Source organism: Salvelinus fontinalis, chromosome 26, assembly GCF_029448725.1.
Source record: "Salvelinus fontinalis isolate EN_2023a chromosome 26, ASM2944872v1, whole genome shotgun sequence".
Classification (NCBI taxonomy): Eukaryota; Metazoa; Chordata; class Actinopteri; order Salmoniformes; family Salmonidae; genus Salvelinus; species Salvelinus fontinalis.
In genome coordinates this window covers 40,123,722-40,142,927 of record NC_074690.1, presented here as the reverse complement: position 1 = coordinate 40,142,927, position 19,206 = coordinate 40,123,722, and the positions used below count along the sequence as shown (strand labels likewise).

The following is a 19,206-nucleotide window of genomic DNA, read 5'->3' as shown; positions in this document are numbered from 1 at the left end:
TATATCAGTACGTGAGAAGGATCAATGGGAAATAGATTTAATTGCAGAAAGGCATGGAGCTAATGCTTAATAATAGTTCTGAATCATGCCCATGTAAATTATTCAGGGAGGAACCTACGCTCACACACAATATACGTTCACGCACATTTACACGCACAGATACATACATACATACATACATACATACATACATACATACATACATACATACATACATACATACATACATACATGCATGCCTAAAGACACACACACATACATTACACACACACACAATACACTAATCAATACAGTAAGAATATCGGTTCAACAGGTACAGCAAGCTCCACAAGTAGATTTGGAAAATATCATGGAGTGGGTTTTCCGGAACAAACTTGTTTTAAACACCAAGTAAACCAAGGTTATGTTGGTCTGTTCCACCAGGGAAAGGCCAACACAGCATGGGATACTATTAAGTATGGGGGGAGTACAAATTGAGGAAGTGGCAGAAACCAAACTACTAGGAGTGCAGCTAGATAACTGCTTATCATGGTCGTCTCAAATAACTAATCTATGTCAAAAAAATAAAATGAACTGCATGCATGATCAGAAGGATAGCTAAATATTAACCTGGGAAAGATTCTTAAGCAAATAACCCAAGCATTAATTGGGAGTCAGGTGAACTACTGTTCTGTGGTCTGGGGAACTGCATCAGCAATTTTAATTAGGAGGCTGCAGATTGCACAGAGCAAAGCAGCAAGGATTGTTTTAAGGTGAAGATATGGTTCTTCTGTTGTAGTCATGCTCAATGCTCTTGGTTGGTCATCAATCAACAAGAGAATTGAAAAAAAAACATGCTTATTATATTTCATAATATACACCATTTAAAACGGCCAAGTTCTATTCACAACGGTATTCAGTTGGTAAGAGACAGACATTCAGTAAATACTAGGAGTAGACTGTCCACCATCTATGTGTTATCCAGACAGAAAAGAGAAATAGCAAAATAACATTTTGATTTAGAGCAATAAAGAAATGTAATAATTTATCTGAGCAAACCAGAAACCTTCCAATATATAAATTCAAACAATACTTTAAAACGATTTAAATATAATACATAGGAAAGTTGCGCTGGACTATGGTAGATGAATAATCAAGCCATCTTTTTAGACTGTTAGAGTTTTTAAATCTGGTCAATATGTCAGTGTATTATGTCTGTTTGCAACAGTGTGTTATATGTGAAAATGTGATCGTATTATAAATTGTATTTTAATGTTGAAGGACTCTTGTAAGATTAGTCCAAATGAGGACTAAAATAGATCCTGATCAAATCAAATAAAGTCAATCAATGACTATTTTCACAAAGTGTTGCAATGGATGGGTGCATTCAAACAAAACTGTTTATAGCAGTGGTTTACCAAAACGTTTTGTTCTGTTACCCATAAGTTTTCCTAATATACACCAAGTAAAACACAACTCTTTTTAAGACAGAAAACGATGCCTATGTCTACCCAGAATCGAACCCAGAATGACAGCATAATTTGGCCTGACATCCCTGGTCTGTACTATCACCAGCTTTTATGTACTTACACTAATTACACTAGCGGAATTGCATTATGGGTCCCTGATCTGTACTACACAGAAATGCATAATAATGGATGTGAATGCTTCATAGTGATGTCTACAAAGGTAGAAATAAGCATATATGGGTATTATTCTACACACTGGCTATTATTCTAATTAGCTCCACCACCAAACAAGACCACATTTGGTTGTTCCGGACCAAATCTGAACCAGTCATGGACTTTATGTTTCACAAGTCTGGACAGCACAGTACAGCACATGGAGTACAGTAGAGTACATCACAGAAGAGTTCAGTACATTATACGACGGGTGGGTCTAATCCTGAATGCTGATTGGTTAACTGCATTCCAACCAGTGTCTATCTAGACATTATCTCACATTTCTTTCAGACTAACATTTAGTTTTCAACAGCGGAGATTTGTATAAACCTCGCTGTCTGTCTCTCCAACATTTGCAACATTGTTTCAATATTCAAATTCGATCTCCAGCTGTCTCATAGTAATGAACGAGTCGGGATGAGACAGTCAGCGTTTCTCAGCCAGTCAAAATCATGAATCAGCTCTAGAAAACAGCTTAAACAAACGCAAATGCAGCTACTTTGCTGTTATTCTGGCTGCACTTTTTGAAATGACTGTAAGTTAGACATAGTTGAATATGTTGGTAACCTCGACTTTGTCTTGGGCCTAACAACGCCCGCGCCAGTACTGTATATCCTCCAAACACCAGCTTCTCTGGTATTATCACTTAAGTAGAGTACAGTACAGTATACTGTGCTCTACTGTACTGAACTATACTCTACTTTCCTTTACTGTGCTGTCCAAACTTGTGAAACATGGACGTCTACGATTGGTCCAGATCTGCATCGTTCACCAATCATGGAACGTTTATGTTTGGGCCAAATCAAGGCCAGTCCGGACAACAACAACAACAAAAAATCGATGTCTGTAGACGTTGAAATGCAGGCCAGTCCGGACCAAAAAACTATGTCTGTTGTTGTTGAAATCAAGGCAATGGTGGCCTGACCAAATGTCAACTTCTTTTCAATGTCCATGGAAGTCCGGTGTCGGTCCGTGCTGGTTACAATAAATGGAAATAGAGAGGGCTCATGGGTAGGTGTCAGTAAGGGAGAGTTAACATTAACTGGAGCGAGATGAGAAAGGCAGAGAGAGAGGGAGGGGTTGTCTAGACTGTTTTCACACTCTCGCTTTGACCGCCAGACTAAATTGGAAGGTCTCCCTTTTACTTGTTACTTCTGTGAACCTTCATTATCCTCCTCACGAGGGAGAGAAATTAGAAAATATCTTAAAGATATGTGGGTTTTTGATAACGGGATTACAAGGCACAAGACAATGTTTCTTAAACTTACAGAAAGCAAATAATTTCTCCAAAACTAAATATAAGTGTTACTGGTGATATTAGTTGGCAGGGGTCTTAACTTCAACACTGTGTTTTAATGTAGTATTTCTAATAACTTTAGAGATTTTTTTCTAGTTGACGTTTTCTTAAGACTCCTTTTCCATCTATTTGAGCAGAAATCAAAGCCTTTACTTATGTCAAATTTTTAAGATGGAAAATGGTTGAAAAATGTGCCTGCCTTAATTTCCCCAAAATATAGACTTAGCTTTTGTCTGACACCCATTTTGATATGCTCCTATGAACTTTCCATGTTGGTGCTCATGGGGATTTTTTACATGGAAATGACCCTAGTTAACTAGTTTTTTTTAATGCATACACATAAAGTAAATCTTGAAATACAGCTTGCTTTCATGCAATTATTCATGTAACTTACTCTTTCTCCTACGCCAGTATCTATCTGCATCATGCGTCCAAAACATAATCAGTATTCATGGTATTCTTATGGCAGGATAAAAATGTATTGACTGTAAAACAGAACGACTGAAAAGGCTACACAGATTGATGTGGTTGAATCCTATTAAAAAAACGTTACTTAGAACTCAACTTCATATGCAGCACATACGCTTGACATTCTACATATTGCTCTTGTAGCCGCGATGGTCCAGTGAACTACGCTTGTGTGATGAGTAATGTTGCCTTAGGCTTAAAAACCCTTACTATAACTTCCATTAGCTCATTAGGTTACCACAGTCTTGGAGTCTGGTAGATCTGAAGACACAGGTTCGACACCCGGTCGTTTGCCACTCTCTTAGTGCAACAACACTTTTTCCCGCATTAACTCAGACTTTGGAGTGCGGAAGACTGACGCGTAGAGTCACAGAGATTCAACAGCAATCTTATCTGGACAGGCCTATGTTTGATAACTGTCTTTGATTTATTGGGGAGTTAAAAGGATTGCCAGAGGACCTTAGAGAGGATCCCAGTGGGATAAACCATTCCACTTCAACTGTCAGATGTGAAATACGCCGCCCAGCCACCACCAGACCCCAATGACGAAGTAAAGGGTGACTGCACTTCCTGATTTGGCCTCGTTTTGAAGATTGCTCATTAAGAAATGCCATGACTGAAGCCAAACGTGAGTTGTCTTGGGGGTGTGATTTGATGTAGGTGCGTTATGTTTGCATATCGTACCCTGGCAGGTACTGTTGTTTAGCCCTCCTGAGTCAAAATAGCCATTTCCTCAGCTTAGTCACTTCCTCAAATAGTCAGAATTCATTGAAGATAAATCAAGAAATCTGTAATTATTTTAGATGTTTTGCCAAGGAGGTCTTAGTCACAATTTTACATCTAACTAAGGTGTTTTGCTGCAGTATTTCTCAAGTACAAAATGTGGATGAAAAATTTGTCGGTGCACTGCATAGTCTGAGGAGTCAGGAAAGTCTGGTTGCATGCTCATGACTGATTTACATTTTAGTCATTTAGCAGACGCTCTTATCCAGAGCAACTTATATGAGTAATTAGGGTTAAGTGCCTTGCTCAATGTCACATCGGCAGATTTGTTTTTTTCACCTAGCCAGCTCTGGGATTCAAACCAGTAACATTTTGGTTACTGGCCCAACGCTCTTAACCGTTAGGCTACTTCCCAACCCGATTTCTGAGAATAATAACATGTCTGCAACTTCCTCATCTGCAAGCTGTCAAACTATTGTAAATAAAGCACAAGCTACACCAGGTGATGGCAACAGTTGGGATCACAAATGTGATCCCATTGAAGACCGTGCTACAATTAACCCTGCAGCCTGTTATAATTAACCTGTGAGAAATGCAAGAGGGACATTTAACTTCCACCACTTTCGGTTTAATTTTAAACAACTGGTATGTCCTAGAAACTTCGCTACAGTGTATAATGGTAGCTAAGATGCACCTGCTCATCAAACATCCCATTCTAAAATCATGGGCATTAATATGGAGTTGCTGCTTTGCTGCTATAACAGCTTCCACTCTTCTGGGAAGGCTTTTCACTAGATGTTGGAACATTTCTGTGGGGACTACCATTCAGCCATAAGAGCATTAGTGAGGTCGGGCACAGATGTTGGGCGATTAGGTCTGGCTCGCAATTGGCATTCCAATTCTTCCCAAAGGTGTTCAATGTGGTTGAGATCAGGGGTCTGTGCAGGACAGGCAAGTTCTTCCACAACGATCTCGATAAACCATTTCTGTATGGACCTCGCTTTGTGCACAGGGGCATTGTCATGCTGAAACAGGAAAGGGCCTTACCCAAACTGTTGACACAAAGTTGGAAGCACAGAATCGTCTATAATATCATTGTATGCTGTAGCGTTAAGATTACCCTTCACTGGAACTAAGGGGCCTAGCCTGAACCATGAAAAACAGTGCCAGACCATTATTCCTCCTCCACCAAACAGTTGGCACGTAGCGTTCTCCTGGCATCCGCCAAACCCAGATTCATCCGTCAGACTGCCAGATAGTGAAGCGTGATTCATCATTCCAGAGAACGTGTTTCCACTGTTCCAGAGTCCAATGGCAGCGAGCTTTACACCACTCCAGCCGACGCTTAGCATTGCACATAGTGATCTTAAGCTTGTGTGCATCTGCTCGGCCATGGAAACCCATTTCATGAGTTCTTGTGCTGAAGTTGCTTCCAGAGGCAGTTTGGAACTCGGTAGTGAGTGTTGCAATCTAGAACAGACTATTTTTACGTGGTACATGCTTCAGCACTTGGCGGTCCCGTTCTATGAGCTTGTGTGGCCTACAACTTCGCGGCTGTTGCTCCTAGATGTTTCCACTTCATAATAACAGCAATTACAGTTGACTGGGGCAGCTCTAGCAGGGCAGAAATTTGACGCACTGACTTGTTGGAAAGGTGGCATCCTATGATGCTGAAAAGTGTTGAAAGTCACTGAGCTCCTCGGTACGGGCCATTCTACTGCCAATGTTTGGTGGCTAGCTAGCTAGTTAAAATGGGCTGGTTCCTAAATTAGCCATGGATGGAGATAGGGATTTGGACTTGTGGTTTTACTTAATTCTTTGTACTGGCCGGTGACGTACATCAGGGATTTCAGGAATTCACTTCTTCAGGGTCTGAAACAGCACTGCTGGTTTCTTTTTTTCTTCCTGGTTGTTAATTAATGGTTTATGTCACTGATTTGCCAGACTTACATCTCAGTCACCAGGTAGTGTCCCAGGTTTGAATCATCCCTGAGTAGAGGGGAATGATGAAAACCAGCAGTGCTGCAGACCTAAGGTACACATATGCAGTGGTGTAAAGTACTTTCGTAAAAATACTTTAAAGTACTACTTAAGTAGTTTTTTGGGGTATCTGTACTTTACTATTTATAATTTTGATTACTTTTACTTCACTATATTCCTTGAGAAAATCATATACTTTTTACTCCATACATTTTTTCCTGAGTTACAATTTGAATGCTTAGCAGTACAGGAAAAAGGACAAATTCACACACTTATTAAGAGAGCGTCCCGGGTCATTCCTACTGCCTGCTCTGGTGGACTCACTAAACATAAATGCTTCCTTTGTAAATGTGTTGAGGTGTGCCCTGGCTGTAGAATAAAAAAGGAAATTGTGCAGTCTGATTTGCTAAATACAAAGGAATGATGATGTATAGCATTTACTTTGCACTTTTAGTATGACAATTGAGTACTTTTTTCACCACTGTACTTAGTACATTTAAAATCTGATAGTTTTACTCAAGTAGTATTTTACTGGGTTACTTTCACTTGAGTAATTTTATATTAAATGTATCCAGTGGTGTAAAGTACTTAAGTAAAAATACTTTAAAGTACTACTTAAGTCGTTTTTTGGGATTATGTGTACTTTACTATTTATATTTTTGACAACTTTTATTTTTACTTCACTACATTCCTTAAGACAATATTGTACTTTTTACTCCATACATTTTCCTTGACACACAAAAGTACTAGTAACATTTTCAATGCTTAGCAGAACAGGACAATAGTTCAATTCATGCACTTATCAACAAAACAACTCTGGCCATCCCTACTGCCTCTGATCTGGTGGATTCACTAAGCACATATGCTTCGTTTGTTGAATGCTGTCTGAATGAGTGTGCCCCTGGCAATATGTAAATTTAAAAAACAAGAAAATGGTGTCTGGTTTGCTTAATATAAGGAATTTGATATGATTTATACTTTTACTTTTGATACTTAAGTATATTTTAAACCAAATACTTTTAGACTTTTACTCAAGTATAATTTTACTGGGAGACTTTAACTTGAGTCATGTTGTATTAAGCCATCTTTACTTTTACTCAAGTACGACATTTGAGTACTTTTCCCACCTCTGCACATATGAATGCTGTGCACCATATCATGCATGTAATGCAACGCTAGATGATCTGAGGTCACGCGGTTCGACAGGGAAATGTTGTTACATTTCAGCCCACAGGTGGCACGACCTGACGCGAACACCCACCATAGGATTCCCTCACGACCGCGGGAGGCTCGCTTCCACGCAGCAGCGGAGCGGCAGGGGCTATCCTTTCCTTGCTACACCGGCCGCCCACACATGAACTGGCATGGCACGCAACACACATGCAGCTAAAACGGTGCTAAGGATGGCAAATAGAAACAAAATGTCCACATTTTGATCATTACACGTTTAAATGTCCAAGATAAGGTTACACACAGGCACAGCAGCTCCTCAGTCCGTTGTGAATAAGACATTCATTGATAGCCTACTTATAACTTAATACAATATAGCCTAAGCTTTTGGGCTTCTTCAACTATTACTATTACTACTATTAGGCTTCTTCAATCTGAGCTGTGACTTTTGGCATCATTTTATTGCACCTCAAGCATACATAGCCAAAGCATATCTTTCCATAGAAAGCTGCCAGACACCCTTAAAAAAAAACACGGACCTCTGTCATCAGAAAAACATATTTCACCTGAGAAAAATCATCTCAAGGAGCCTATAGCTAGTTTTCTCTGCAAAGGACCGCGTTCTTAAAATAACTGTCACCCAAATGTACAGGTGTGAATACATTTTTCCACAGGTAAAACAGTAAGGTGATAACTAAGTCTGGCTATGTAACGTTATGCCATTTCCAATTTTTAGGCTACTCCAACATTAAAGGCTACCATGGTAATTGCTTATTGGTCAAACACTGAATCGGCTATAGCTCCTTGCAAGTAGCCTACAATATATAACAATCACATCAAATAAATATGAAATGTAACATTAATGGTATAATCATAATGTGTATGTCTTCTTACCTCTGACACAGAGAAGGGACATCTCTGAAAGTAGCTGTAAGAGTCCCCGGCTGTCCTCTACTGGCCGCCTGTTCTTCACTGTTTCGCTTGGCTACAGTTACCTCCCCGGTGTAGGCTACATATGTAGACTGCATCAAAACATAGGCTAAATATCGCAGCAACGTTTCGAGGACATATTACATGACCCCGTCCGTTTTTCAGGGATATAGCTATTTGTCTTGCTGTTGAAGTGCTCCCCTCACTAAGCTGCATCTCTCGCGCTCACTGCATTGCTCTCCTCCACTGCTCTCGCGAGGACAGTTCCGTGATGTCAGTTAATGTGACGCGAGGCAGCAGGTAGTGAGGGGGCCACGAAGTTTTTTTATATTTGTAAATCTTTTTTATATCTTTTTTTAATTAACAACAAATAAATACAGAAAGTACATAAGGGAACACAAGTATATATAGATTATATATAATGGACAATCGAGCTAGGGGGTACAATATCACATTACAATTACACAAGGACCTTAAGTGTAACGGGCTTCCTCCTTCTCCTCATCCGAAGAGGAGTAGCAGGGATTTGACCAACGTGCAGCGGGTTGTGGATACATAATGATTTATTAGACAAAACGGAAAAACACGACAAACACTTGAATAATTACAAAACAAATAAACAAATGTACAGACCTGGACACGAACTTACATACAACGTGAAGAACGCATGAACCAGGAAAACAGACTACATAAAACGAACGAACTAACAAACAAAAACCGGAACAGTCCCGTGTGGCTTAACATACTGACACAGGAGACAACCACCCACAACGAACACTGTGAAACAACCTACCTTAATATGACTCTCAATTAGAGGAAACGCCAAACACCTGCCTCTAATTGAGAGCCATACCAGGCAACCCTTAAACCAACATAGAAACAGAAAACATAGAATGCCCACCCAAACTCACGTCCTGACCAACTAACACATACAACAAACTAACATAAATAGGTCAGGAACGTGACATTAAGAGACATACATACACTTACAATTCTAACAGCTTTTTTGTTAGTAGAGTGTTTAACTGTCTTAAAATAGAGTTCAATTTATTTTTGTAGGGTAAGAAAATGTGTTTTTTTTGTTAGTAAATTTACATTTGTGTGTATGAAATTTGGCCAAAAGAATAATGAAATTAATTACATAAAAATGTTTATTTTTAGCTTCTTTTTATCGTATGTAAAGAATCCAAGCAGTACATCTCTCCACAATAGTGTAAAATCTTCATAAATGTGTTCAATTATAAATCTACTGATGTCTTGCCACAGTTTTCTTACATGTATACAATTCCAAAAAAGATGCAACACTGTTTCTGGGTGGTCATTACAAAAGGAGCAATTTGAGTTGATGTTTTCCTTAAACTTCTTCATATAGTGGTTGGCAGGATAATATTTATGAATAATTTTAAAGGAAACCTCCTTAATTTTGTTAACAAGTAGGTATGTGTGTGGCAACATCCAAACTTTTCCCCAACAGATATTATCAATAAATCCATTCCAATAAGGCATGACATAAGGTATAGATACAACATCCTGCTGAAACAAGGTTCGTATCGCTCTGTTGTTGAATGGACCAAAAGAGAAACAAATCTTTCCTACTGATGAGTCAACAGGGTCAATAGAAGGTAGGCTCTGAGGGTCAGGTCTTGACACGTTCCTGAATAAGAGAGCAACACCTGAGGGAATGGCGTCTAAAACAATTGCAAAATCTTTAGGTGTTACAGGGACCTTGTAAAGTGATAAGAATTCCTTATAACTGAGTAAAAGACCCTCTGCATTTACCAGTTGGCTCACCAATAGGATATTATTTCGGAACCAATATTCTAAAAACAAAGAAGTATTTTTATACAATATATCCCAATTATTCCATATATAATATCTGTGTGGAGAACATTTTTGTTTATAAATTAAGGACCATGACAAGAAAACCTGCTGATAAAAAGCAGAAAGTGTCACGTTTCTGACCTTATTTCCTTTGTTTAGTCTTTATTTAGTTGGTCAGGACGTGAGCTGGGTGGGTATTATCTATGTTGTCTGTTTCTATGTGGGGTTTCTTGTTTGGCCTGATATGGTCTCTGATTGGGAACCATATTTAGGTAGCCTGTTTTTGTAGTGTGTTTTGTGGTTGATTGTTCCTGTTTGTGTGTTCATCTGTTCTGTGTTCACTAGTTCGGGACTGTAGCGTCTTCGGTTCTTTCTGTCAGTTTGTTGTTTTTGTTCGTTGTTTAAGTAGCCTATTAAAATATGGATTATCATCACGCTGCATTTTGGTCCTCCTCTCTTTCACCCGAAGACGATCGTTACAGAAAGTAACGGGGCCTACAGTGCGCCTTAGCAAGCCTGAGCCGCCCGTCTGTACAGCGCCACCTGAGCCGCCCGTCTGTCCAGCGCCGCCTGAGCCGCTGCCCGTCTGGCCAGCGCCGCCTGAGCCACCCGTCTGTCCAGTGCCGCCTGAGCCGCCCATCTGTCCAGCGCCGCCAGAGCCGCCCATCTGTCCAGCGCCGCCAGAGCCGCCCGTCTTGAGCCGCCAGAGCCGCCCGTCTGTCCTGAGTCGCCAGAGCCGCCCGTCTGTCCTGAGCCGCCAGAGCCGCCCGTCTGTCCTGAGCCGCCAGAGCCGCCCGCCAGTCAGGAGCCGCCAGAGCCGCCCGCCAGTCGGGAGCCGCCAGAGCCGCCCGCCAGTCATGAGCTGCCCCTCAGCCATGAGCTGCCCTTCAGTTATGAGCTGCCCTTCAGTTATGAGCTGCCCTTCAGTCATGAGCTGCCCTTCAGTCATGAGCTGCCCTTCAGTCTTGAGCTGCCCCTCAGTCATGAGCTGCCCCTCAGTCATGAGCTGCCCCTCAGTCATGAGCTGCCCCTCAGTCTGGAGCTGCCCCTCAGTCCAGAGGCGCCCCTCAGTGGAGTGGGGTCATTTAGGAGGGTCGCTGTTCCGAGGAGGCCACGGAAGCGGGGATTGACGATGGTGGAGTGGGGGCCACGTCCAGCGCCAGAGCCGCCACCGTGGACAGATGCCCACCCAGACCCTCCCCTATAGGTTCAGGTTTTGCGGCCGGAGTCGGCACCTTGGGGGGGGGGGGGGGGGGGGTACTGTCACGTGTCACGAACCGGCTCAAAGCCCGTAACAAAAGGGAGACCACGTGGAGATAAGGAGTAACAAAATATATATTTAATAAATAAAGTAACTAAGTACAATATACAATGGTGTGTGTAATCAGTAATCAGTAGTGTAAGTGAGTGTTTAGCATGCATGAATGTGATAATGCAGGGTGATGAAAGGTGTCACAGCAAATAACCAAAAAGCACCACGAAACACAACAAAATCTATCAAGGTGTCTGCATGGAGAGAGTCTCCTCCATGAATGGGGAAGTGGTGCATTTATCCTATGACAGTGGGCCCAGGTGTTTCCCATCTGGCTGACGACCCTCCCAACTCCGCCCACCGGCATCCTAATAAGGAAACAAGAACAAAGAGAGAATACGGCAGACAGAGTGGGAGGGTCGTCACACACGTTTCTGACCTTATTTCCTTTGTTTAGTATTTATTTAGTTGGTCAGGACGTGAGCTGGGTGGGTATTATCTATGTTGTCTGTTTCTATGTGGGGTTTCTTATTTGGCCTGATATGGTTCTCAATCAGAGGCAGGTGTTAGTCATTGTCTCTGATTGGGAACCATATTTAGGTAGCCTGTTTTTGTAGTGTGTTTTGTGGGTGATTGTTCCTGTTCGTGTGTTCATCTGTTCTGTGTTCACTAGTTCGGGACTGTAGCGTCTTCGGTTCTTTCTGTCAGTTTGTTGTTTTTGTTCGTTGTTTAAGTAGCCTATTAAAATATGGATTATCATCACGCTGCATTTTGGTCCTCCTCTCTTTCACCCGAAGACGATTGTTACAGAAAGTAACGGGGCCTACAGTGCGCCTTAGCAAGCCTGAACCGCCCGTCTGTACAGCGCCACCTGAGCCGCCCGTCTGTCCAGCGCCGCCTGAGCCGCTGCCCGTCTGGCCAGCGCCGCCTGAGCCACCCGTCTGTCCAGTGCCGCCTGAGCCGCCCATCTGTCCAGCGCCGCCAGAGCCGCCCATCTGTCCAGCGCCGCCAGAGCCGCCCGTCTTAAGCCGCCAGAGCCGCCCGTCTGTCCTGAGTCGCCAGAGCCGCCCGTCTGTCCTGAGCCGCCAGAGCCGCCCGCCAGTCAGGAGCCGCCAGAGCCGCCCGCCAGTCGGGAGCCGCCCTCCAGTCAGGAGCCGCCAGAGCCGCCCGCCAGTCATGAGCTACCCCTCAGCCATGAGCTGCCCTTCAGTTATGAGCTGCCCTTCAGTCATGAGCTGCCCTTCAGTCATGAGCTGCCCTTCAGTCTTGAGCTGACCCTCAGTCATGAGCTGCCCCTCAGTCATGAGCTGCCCCTCAGTCATGAGCTGCCCCTCAGTCCAGAGCTGCCCCTCAGTCTGGAGCTGCCCCTCAGTCCAGAGGCGCCCCTCAGTCCAGAGGCGCCCCTCAGTCCAGAGGCGCCCCTCAGTGGAGTGGGGTCATTTAGGAGGGTCGCCGTTCCGAGGAGGCCACGGAAGCGGGGATTGACGATGGTGGAGTGGGGGCCACGTCCAGCGCCAGAGCCGCCACCGTGGACAGATGCCCACCCAGACCCTCCCCTATAGGTTCAGGTTTTGCGGCCAGAGTCGGCACCTTGGGGGGGGGGGGGGGGGGGGGTGGGGGCGGGGTACTGTCACGTGTCACGAACCGGTTCAAAGCCCGTAACAAAAGGGAGACCACGTGGAGATAAGGAGTAACAAAATATATATTTAATAAATAAAGTAACTAAGTTAATATACAATGGTGTGTGTAATCAGTAATCAGTAGTGTAAGTGATTGTTTAGCATGCATGAATGTGATAATGCAGGGTGATGAAAGGTGTCACAGCAAATAACCAAAAAGCACCACGAAACACAACAAAATCTATCAAGGTGTCTGCATGGAGAGAGTCTCCTCCATGAATGGGGAAGTGGTGCATTTATCCTATGACAGTGGGCCCAGGTGTTTCCCATCTGGCTGACGACCCTCCCAACTCCGCCCACCGGCATCCTAATAAGGAAACAAGAACAAAGAGAGAATACGGCAGACAGAGTGGGAGGGTCGTCACACACGTTTCTGACCTTATTTCCTTTGTTTAGTATTTATTTAGTTGGTCAGGACGTGAGCTGGGTGGGTATTAACTATGTTGTCTGTTTCTATGTGGGGTTTCTTATTTGGCCTGATATGGTTCTCAATCAGAGGCAGGTGTTAGTCATTGTCTCTGATTGGGAACCATATTTAGGTAGCCTGTTTTTGTAGTGTGTTTTGTGGGTGATTGTTCCTGTTCGTGTGTTCATCTGTTCTGTGTTCACTAGTTCGGGACTGTAGCGTCTTCGGTTCTTTCTGTCAGTTTGTTGTTTTTGTTCGTTGTTTAAGTAGCCTATTAAAATATGGATTATCATCACGCTGCATTTTGGTCCTCCTCTCTTTCACCCGAAGACGATCGTTACAGAAAGTTTCACTGGAATTTTGTCAATATTATAATTGCAAGACAACATGAAGTTAAGGCCACCAAAAGTAGAGAAGACATGATGAGGAATAAAATTCCAGATAGAAGTGGGTCTTCTTAGGAATTGTTTTATCCAATTGATCTTAAAAGTATTATTTAAAGTAGTGAATCCAGAAATTCAGTCCACCATTCTCATAAGTGTTCATTACAACAGTTTTCCTAATGTAATGGGTACGGTTTCTCCAAAGAAAGTTGAAAAGCATCTGGTCTATCTCCTTGCTTATTTTACTGTCAAGATATAAAGATAGAGCGCCATAAGTCCCTCTGTAACCACTAATTTAGCTTCTTCTGGGTATTTTTAATAAGAGGGTTAAAATTTAGTAAGCCTCTAGACTTCTGATCCTTTGTAATGGTTATGCCTAAATATGTAAGTTCTTCTTTTACTGGAATACCATAATATGAAGGTGTCACACAATCTTTGACAGCTATGAGTTCACATTTATTAATGTTAAGGTATAGACCAGACGCTTTGGAAAAGGATTGTATCACATTGATCGATATGGGAATTTGGTTAGCGTCTTTCAGAAAAAGTGTAGTATCATCAGCCAGCTGGCTTATAATAATTTCTTTACCAGCTATGGAAATACCTTGTACAGGACTATTTTTTAAAGAATTTGCAAGAAGTTGGGTGATTTAATAAAAACAGGTACAGGGAGATAGGACAACCTTGCCTAATTCCTCTCTTTAACTCAAATCTAGGTGAGGTGCCATATTTCAATTTGATAGAGTTTTTACCATTTGCATAGTCTTAATAGCCTTACAGAAAAAATCCACAAAGCCAAGTCTCTCAAGGGAGTGGAAGAGAAACTGATGCTCTACTGTGTCATGCTTTATAAAAATCAAAAAATAATATGAAGCTATCCTCAGTTATTAGGTCTGAGTAGTAAAGTATGTCTAATACTAGTCTGATATTGTTAGAAATATGTCTGTTCCTCATGAAGCCAGACTGTGTTTCATCAATGATTGCATCCAGGACTTCTTTAATTATTTTTGCAAGTAGTAAGGCTAATATCTTATAGTCATTATTAAGAAGACAAATTGGACGCCAGTTATCGATGAGCAGCACTTCTTTGTTAGGCTTAGGTATCAGTGTTATTAATCCCTGACTGATTGTAGGAGGGAGAACATTGTTTTTAATACTCTCTAAAAATACTTAAAATAGGAAGGGAGCTATTTGTTCAGAAAATAATTTGTAAAATTCTGATGTAATTCCATCAACACCTGGTGATTTATTATTCTTTAGATGTTTGATAGACTCTATAATCTCTTCAACTTTGATGGGTTCATCACACTGTTTAGATTCTATATCACTGATAGAGTGAACATTATTCAGTGAGTTAAAAAACAATCCTGTGGATTCCTGACAGTACGTAGAGCTATACAATTTTCTGTAAAATTGCTACAGTATTTAGTGATTCATTTTAGGTCATCTGTAATAACACCATCAATGTTTAAGTTTTGGATAGTGTTATTTTTAGATTGAAATTTCTCAAGTCTAAAGAAATAGGATGAATTCTGTTCTCCCTCCTCAATCAATATTTTCCTAGATCTAATAAAGGCTCCTTCTGCTTTTAATCTATATATATTATCCAGTTTATTTTGTAACTCAACCAGTTCCATCTTCTCCTCCCACGAGAGGCCGGCTGGTGACCTCTGAGAAAGGGAAGTTATCTTAATGATCACCTTTTCCTCCCCAGCTCTTCTGGTCTTAGCAAGATTACTACCATATTTTCTAAGGTATTTGGACACCTCAAATTTAAAGAGCTCCCAGTTTTTGCAATAAGATTGTTCTTATTCCCAAAAGTGTGAGAGCAGATCTTTAACCTCAAATTTAACTATATCATTATTTAATAATGAGCTATTTAGCTTCCAGTAGGATGCTCTGCCAAGGTTAGTATCAGGGGTAAATATTTTGATATCAATGTAAATGGCCCTATGGTCTGTGAGGGGAGTAGTACAGATATTTGTAGTAACACACTCACTATCAATACATTTGGATGTAAGCCAAAAAATCTAATCTGGATTTTCTGGAACCTGTTTTGTTACTCCAAGTGAATGATCTGTCGGCCGGAAACCTCTCTCTCCATATATCAGTAAGGTCAAACTTTTCCATAAAAAGTATTTAACCCAAATTCTGATTGGTTGGTCTACCTGGGGGCCATCTATCAGTTGAATTATCTATTGTAATGTTAAAGTCCCTTCCTATAAATAATAACGAATTGGGAAATGTAGATAACCAATGAAGTATATGTTTCTCCATAGATTCAAGCAATTCGTCATTCTCATGTTTGGTGTTGTACCCATAGAAGTTTACAGTAATGAGCGTAATGTCATTGTAACTGGTCACAAGACAAATAAAGTGACCCGAGGGGTCACATTCCGAGTGTAGAATATTACCACCAAAGGTATTTTTCATTGTAGTGACACCAGCGGAGCGTTCAGATCCATGGGAAAGCCAAATATCGTTGCCCCACTGTGACCTCCAGAAGTTGGCATCAGCCGAAATTGAGTGAGACTCTTGAAGAAAGCAAAAATCTGTTCGAAATTGTTTAGCAAATAAAAATAAGGCCTTGTGCTTTACATTGTTTCGTAACCCCCTAGCATTAAGAGAAACTAAAGACAAAGACAAAACAACAAAGATTATATACAAGTATGAACTGTAGTAGGATGAGTCAAAGACGTAGGAGCAGTGAACGTAAACGATAAGGAACCCGAGATCTGCACCATTTAAGTCAATTTAAAGTGAAAATAGCTTATTCCATAAACTTTGAGCTAGACGTTATCCGGCTTTGAAATTCAACTCAACTGAAAATGATGTTCAAGACCAAACCAAGGGTTCTTGTAGTAAGAGAGACTAAAAACCCTCTTTAGTGTAATCAGGAACTATTCTGAGAAATAAAATACAAAATAATAATTTCAATAAAAGGGTACCTACTATTTTAAGTGCATATGAAAACTGATCATAAAATAATTGAATAAAAAATGTTTTACATACACACGTTCCTAAGATCTTTTTTTGAAATAAGTATTAATAACTAAATGGAACAATAACCGTGTAAAGTCAAAGCAGACCTGTATGCCCTTTAAAACAGTATCTTAGTTACTGTATACATACAAAATAAATACAGCTTTCAATCTTCTTCGTAAGTTCGTAAACAAAATAGGTATTCTGGTCATACAAGAACAAAGTAATAAATTGAAGTACCTGAGTATTCCTGAAAAATAGTCACCTGATGCTTGTTAGGTAAACAACATAAGGAAAATGAGAATACCATGGCTGAAACCATCAACCTGTTCCTTCTGGTGAGATTTTAGGGAGGAATATGGATTTCTGAACCGTTGATGAAGCCTCGTCCTCCGACGAAGTAAGCAGCCTTTCCCTCATTTCGTGCTATCTTGATCGTTGGCCACAACTTGCTCCTTCTTTCTATGTCCTCCGGGTTGAGATGCTCGGCGAAACGCATACCATGGCTCTGAAGGAAGACGTTCTTCCTAGCAGCTTTCCAGACAGCATCCCTGTAGAATCTGGCAGTGAAGAGGATGATGATACCCCTTGGTCTTGAATCGTTTTGCTGTTGCTTCTTGCCGAGGCGATGCACAACGTCGATGGTATCACCAACTTTGTTCTTCTCTGCAGGCCTAACTTCTTGGCAGATGCGGATGGCCTCTCCTCGCACATCTTCATTCTCCACCTCTGGCAAGCCGTAGTCTCAGGTTCCATCTTCTTGTGTATTGTTTCAGATCAGTGAGACGTATACGGTAGACATTGTTATTCTTTTCCACCTTTTCCACACTTTTTTCAACTTTTGCCACTCTCGTTTTCACATCCTTGATTTCACCACATGCAAACTCCAGTCTTTTTCAAACCTTCGATAACCACGGTGTTCGCGCCAACCATTTTCTCAATGGCGTCAGGCCTGGAGTTGATGAGTAAGGAGAGAGTAGCCACGATGTCAGAGTTCATGTTGGGTTTTTTGGAGGGTGGAGGTTTGCACGGAGTAACCGGTAAAGAGGGGAATTCGTCATATTCAACAGCATTCGAAAGCATGATATTATCCATAGGGCAAGCGTAGTTATGGCAGTTGTCTATTAGCACGTTTCTCTCTTGTTGATTAGCAATAGAACGGCTAACTTCTTCCTTTCTTTTTTTGTCACGACTTTGCATGGACTTGCCGAAATAAATTATCCAATTATTATTCCAGGAACAGGAAAGGTCTTATATCTTGAACAAATAAAAATAGTAATGACTGTAAACTTGTTTTTTTTCCCACAATCTTTCTGAAGTTTGGTACGGAGCTCGGTAAAAAAGCATCTGTTCAAGCCGCTTGTGTTCACTATCACTCGGTAAAATGCAGCGTGCCGCTTAGGCCGCTCAGAGTGGCTCGCTTGCTGTCAGCAAGTTCGATTGCCTGTCAAGAATTCAGCATACCAAGTTTGTATGAAGGGCTGGTTATTAAATGGGTAAATAGTCACATGATTTAAAACGCTCTGGTGACAAACAAACTTTGCTGCCCTGTTTCCAATCGTCCACATGGCTGGGAGAACCTATTAAAGTAAGTAAATACACCAGCTACCTAACTTCACATTAGCTAGCTATCTTGATGTATTTATCGCTGTATTTAAAAAAAAACTCCAAATGCATTTGTAGGTAGCTAGCTAACAGCCATGGATGAGGGTGAAAAGATTGCTGTCCCAACTGTCAAAGTGAGAGAGTAGGCTATTCTGGATAGGGCAGGTATTTCCGTGTAGTTCCAATCTCTAGAAGTGAGGATGGATAGAATAGTAACATAATATTCAGTGTGGTCTAATTTGAGTATAATTAAGTCTGTTTCTTGTGAGATATTCTGTCCTCAGATACAGAGAGCTGTGAAAGCCCGTCTGCAGAAGAAGAGGTCCAAATGAAGAGCAGTGGTTCTCAGTCCTGGTACTTCGGACTCAAAGGGGTGCACATATTTGTTTTTACCTTAGCACTGCACAGCTGATTCAAATGAGCAACTCATCATCAAGCTTCAAGTGGTATGTATGTATTCATTTATGATGCTATCCTTGATATGATCCTGCTGTTTTCACATGCTACAGATGCACATGTATCAATCATTCCAATGTATTCATGATTTGTTATAAGGGATATTATACTTTAGTAATCCACAATGATCTGGTGATGTAAAAGTCTAATAATGACATTATCTTCCATATTCCTACAGATACCTTGTCACTGGAGATTTCCTTCAAAACGATTGTCTACAATTACTATTTAGGGCACTGCAAGGTTGGGTTACCAACCTGGGACTGCCTCCGGGAGGAATTCAGGCATGTGAAGGCTACCTGTTTCCTGAAAAACTTCATGAGGATGGACACGAGGATCAGGAGGGGATCTGCAGCTTGCCGCCGTGTGCCAGAGGAGTCTGCTGCTCTGCAG

At 41.5% G+C, this 19,206-nt stretch overlaps 1 protein-coding gene across 1 annotated transcript in view; it reads right to left on the bottom strand.

Moving 5' to 3' along the window:
* LOC129824339 (protein unc-13 homolog A-like) overlaps nt 1–8,491 on the bottom strand; it is an 88,868-nt gene extending 80,377 nt beyond the window's left edge. Inside the window, 1 exon segment of the mRNA XM_055883916.1 lies at nt 8,194–8,491. Within this exon segment, the coding sequence (XP_055739891.1) occupies nt 8,194–8,215 (22 nt within the window). The 5' untranslated portion in view covers nt 8,216–8,491.
* Between the last annotated feature and the right edge of the window lie 10,715 nt (nt 8,492–19,206).